Source organism: Nestor notabilis, unplaced genomic scaffold (genome assembly GCF_000696875.1).
Source record: "Nestor notabilis isolate BGI_N333 unplaced genomic scaffold, ASM69687v1 scaffold34934, whole genome shotgun sequence".
Classification (NCBI taxonomy): domain Eukaryota; kingdom Metazoa; phylum Chordata; class Aves; order Psittaciformes; family Psittacidae; genus Nestor; species Nestor notabilis.
The window spans coordinates 1-4704 of NW_009925739.1; the positions used below are offsets into that span (position 1 = coordinate 1).

The window sequence follows — 4704 nt, forward strand, 5'->3', positions numbered from 1 at the left end:
CAGCCAGTGGCTACAGGCCCAACCCCTGGGTCTGCATGGGAAGAGGAGTGGTGGGATAGCTCCAAGCAAGGGAGTAACTGGTACCGGGAACCTCTGGGCCTCTGCTGACTTGGCTGTGGAAAATGTCTTGTAGTTTATGGCAATGACAGGCAGTGCTTTACAGAGCTGTGGATCTCGCTGGAGGAGCACCAAGATGCGTTGGAGCTTATCATGAGCAAATACAGAAAGCAGATGTTACAGCTGTTGCAAGGGAGAAAAAGTGAAGATGCTGAACCAGCCTTGAACGTTCATCAGGCTAATTCTTTGGTAAGGTGGGATGGGGTCAGAAGAGGGCTCTAGACCCCCGTTCCCTGCTTCTTGCTTGCTTTTGTTCAGCGTTTGTTTCCATCCATGGAACGTCTCTGCTGCAAAAGACGTTTTCTGAAACTCTTGTCTCTCTTTGCTGGTATTTTTTTCTCTATTCCTTTTCCAACTGTGAATGGTTGTAGCAGTTATCACAGAGGACACTGGAAAGCACAACCCTTTCACAGCCTGGGTGAAGACTTATTCTTTATGCACTAGGTTCTGAATTCCCTGGGTTAAGCTTAAGGCTCGTGATTCTGTATAATAAAATCAAAGGCATCAGAGTTGTTACTGTTCCTGTTCAGGAATTTTAACAGAGGGAGAAGTTTCTTCTAAATCTCTGTGAGCTGCAGCGTGTTTAATTCTTAAGAGATCATCACTCCCAAATGTTTTTAAATCTGGATACTCAGTGGCCTAAAAGTTTCCCTTCATCCACGCTGGGTGCAGTGACTTCAGAACTCTGAGGTGCGGCTGCTGAAAACTGCCGCCTGTTTTATGTTTAGGCATCTAGTAATAACATTAAATCCCTCTTTAAGCTTATGAATTCAGTTACACTTTTGTTAAGATGCATTTTTATGTGATTAGAGAACAGCAAGCTGGCTCAAACTAGGGACACCTTATATCTTGGGGGATTTTAGTTGATATTAGAGCCAGCCTAACTCTTTGCATGTGTATTTGCCACTGATACGTGGCAACTTGTTCTCTAGTTTGTGTCGCTTAGGTCCTCTGAACTAGCTCAGCAGTGTCTTGCTTCCTGTGCTTGCTTAGGGGCATGAATTGCTCTGTTTATCAAGACTTAACATTTGTACAAAGCTTCTATCATAATTCTCTGTCACTGCTTTTGTTTCACTAGAGAAAATCTTCTGTAGTTCAGATTAAATCCATGAGTTTTTTCCTACCCAGCACTTGGAGAATAGTAACAACTTTTTAAGAGCTGAATTCTTGCTGTAACCATCTTTCTGTTTAAGGAAAAACAAAGTCATTCTTTCATCGCAGATTAAGTAATCCAAGTTTTTCTTGTTCCTCCAGATGTCTTTTAGATGCTCTAATTTGTTTACGTATTTCCTGAATCATGGAATTTAAAACTGAATTCTTTGCTCTGGTGATATATTTATCTTCCAGAGGCAGTAGAATAACTACTGATGCTTAGAGAAAAAAACCTCTGCAGTATCACTTTATCTGGTATTCCCCAAAGTGCTTTGTGATAACCGTATACTTTTGTTACGTTAAAATGCTTCAGAAGCTTCCAAGTTCTTAGATGTGACTTTGAGCAACCTGCTCTAGTGGAAGGTGTCCCTGTCCAGGGCAGGGGGTTGGAACTGGAGGAGCTTTAAGGTCCTTTCCAACACAAACCACTCTGTGATTCTATGATTCTTGCCACTTAATGACATTTTTGTGTTTGCACGTTTGAGTTCCTCTCTGAATACTGTATTTGGAAACAGAACACTCTCCAAACAGGAACTGTTGCTACAGAATCATAACCTCTTGGAATTTTTCAGTGTTCTCTCTGTGTGTGTTTCTGAGCTTCAACAAAATGCATCTCCCAGAGGATTAGAGCTGTGTCTGGACAGGTTCTATACAAACTGCCTCGGGAAGCTCTAGTCTTACTTAGTTTACTTCCCTTGCTTGGCATCCTGCTGAGATGAGGCTGTTTGACTTCACGGTTACTTAGTCTTGAACCTCATTCGTCTTTATATGTGGTGTTCTTCATTCAGACTCAGGCTTTTCTAATAAGGCAATAGGAAATTTGCTGCATACTAAGTTCTACTCACATGAACCTGAATCTGTTGCCCTCAGTCCTTGTCACACTTGGAATTACTTCCATCTTGGTAAGTAAAGGTGCCTTATCTTGCTGTCTGATGTAATTCTCTTCACTATTTTCACTGATGACTCAGGACGAGAAGGTACATGTTTTCATCGTTAAATATTATACCCGTTAGAAAGGGTTGCAGGTGCTTGGGAGGAAAGGATTAAAATTCAAAACAGGGAAATAATATAAAAATCAAGAAAAGGAAAGTAATGAATTTGGAAGGGATAAATTGCTGCTGCTTTTGCCTGAACATATTCAATATATTACTTTTATGTCTTTCAGGAAATTGAAAGTCAAATAGACAGAATATGTGAGATGGGAGAGGTGATGAGAAAAGCTGTTCAAGTCGATGATGATCAGTTCTTTAGAGTTCAGGAGAAACTAGCTCAGTTGGAGGTAAGAACAAATAAAACTGCTAAGGATCAAGCTTTGTGAGTGTCTAAACTTACTCTGGACTTGCATGTGTCCAGGATTTATAACAATCAGAACTTTGCGGGGGGGGGCCAGAAATGCAGAACACGATCTGTTAATTTTCAAGTTCTTAATGTTTGTATTACATATATTATGTATACACGCATGTACACACGCACACATGTAGCCAGAAGCAAAATATTAGCTGTAAATGATGTGGTTCCCCTCTTGCTAACACTGTGTTAATGCTTATGTTACAAAATCAGGTTTATTTAGCTGTGGAGAAATGGGGCTCTTGAAAGATGATTGTCCGTTAATTGTGAATTAGCTCATTTCTATTTCAGCAAAAATATTGATTTTGCAGCTTGAAAACAAAGAGCTGCGTGAACTCTTGTCAATCAGCAAAGAATCTTTTGAGGTGGGGAGAGAAGATCTGCCTGACTGTGAAGCTTAGGTCACAAAACAACCTTATCTTCAAATCTTGACTTCAGAAACGCTTATGAAACTACCCTGCAAGGATGGGATTTGGTTTGTTCTTTCAGGTGTTTCTTTGTATGTTTGTTCCATCTTTCAAAATGTGTGGGCTGTTTTCTCTGCATTTTAATGAAATTACATATTGTTGATGGCAAAGGCTTTGCATTGCTGCTCCATCTTAGTAATTGCAGCATGCAGATGCTTAACTGAAGTATTTGATGTGTACTCTTGTGTGATAGTTTATTTCCTCTCTTGTTTGTATTTTTTAATGAGCTTTAGTTAATAATTCCAATGTGCAGATGGCACTTAGATCCACCTTGCCAGTAGATAGAGAAGATAATACAGGTTGTGATTATTTTGTTTGATAGAAGGAATAAGAGATTGTTCAAAACTGACGGTGTAAATGGTAGTACATGTTTTGCCCTGCCTGCACAAAGCAGGCATGCAGAGCTTTTGTTTGGCTCTGAAGAGCTGACACTCAGTATTTGCCTGGGTTGACATTGTTACTTGGACAGCTGCTTAGAAGCAGATCAAGAGAACAGCAGATAGCCAGCAGAGCACTTTAGTTAACCTCCTCTAAGGAGCCTACTTTACCTTGTTTTAGGGGTGAAAAGCAGAGAGGACGACTCTTTCTGACACCTGTGCATTTCTGAAAGACATTTATCCAATTAATTTTGGTTTTATGGGTAGCCCTGTTCCAGCTTTACCAGTGCTTCAAGTTACATGGGTACCGGCTAGCTGTGAGCTGAAGGTGTGTGCTCTAACCCTACAACAGGCACAGAGCTTTCAGATCAAGGCTCTTCAGCCTTCCACCACTTTGGACTTCAGGAAGACTGTATAGTTCTGCCTCTAAACTAAACCAAAACTAACCCATATAGACAGGTTTTTAGTGTTACCTCACAGGTAAGTCTAGTGCCAGATGTTACATAGTTATGGCAGAATCCTGTATTGGGTGAAGTTAGAGTTGTGTTATTGTAGGAATTTATCAGTATTGTGATGTTTTTAATGACGTTTTTATATAAAGACTCGTCTTTCTTACCTGTGGTCAAAGAATAATCCTTCAAGAACAGTAAACATCTTGTTTCCAGTATTAGTTTAAATTTTTATACCACTTTTTCCCCAGTGAGAATTTTGATAGATGCAGAAGGTGATTTATGTTCCTGTGCTTATTAAGAGACATTTTCTTGCAAAACATCGGAATACCCAGCAGGATTGTTTGGTAGATACAGGGGATTTCCGTACAGGAGTATTCTTCTATACAATCCTTTTCTATTAGAAATTGTTTAAGAGGGAATAAAAAACCCCAGAGGACAGTATTTTCGCAAGTGTGGTGTGTTTTGTGAATCCATCTGCTCTGCTGTTCGCCCCCTTATTTTTCACCTCATCTGAGTGAAATACTACAATGATCAACAATGCTGCATTTTATCTCTTTTAACATCATCTGGAATGCCTGTGGTGGTGGGTTTTTACATTTGTTATCCCAGTGTAGCTGTGCCCCCTGAAAAAAAGGAAAGTAAATGGTGGTTGCTTTCACTAATGAGTTCATTATTAATCAGCAGTGGGCCATAAATAGCAGGGGGAGTTTAAAAATGTTACATTTGCAACTTGGTTTTGATCTGTAAATATGGAACGTGACTGTAAATACCTGATTGTATTCGCTTCTGATG

At 39.9% G+C, this 4704-nt stretch overlaps 1 protein-coding gene across 1 annotated transcript; it reads left to right on the forward strand.

Moving 5' to 3' along the window:
- Positions 1–133: 133 nt before the first annotated feature.
- On the forward strand, positions 134–3017 carry SIKE1 (suppressor of IKBKE 1; the record flags this gene model as incomplete). The annotated part of the gene is made up of 3 exons (XM_010013181.1): positions 134–306; positions 2435–2548; positions 2928–3017. Coding segments are annotated over 3 exons (377 nt in total), but the record flags the coding sequence as incomplete, so codon positions are not given.
- Between the last annotated feature and the right edge of the window lie 1687 nt (positions 3018–4704).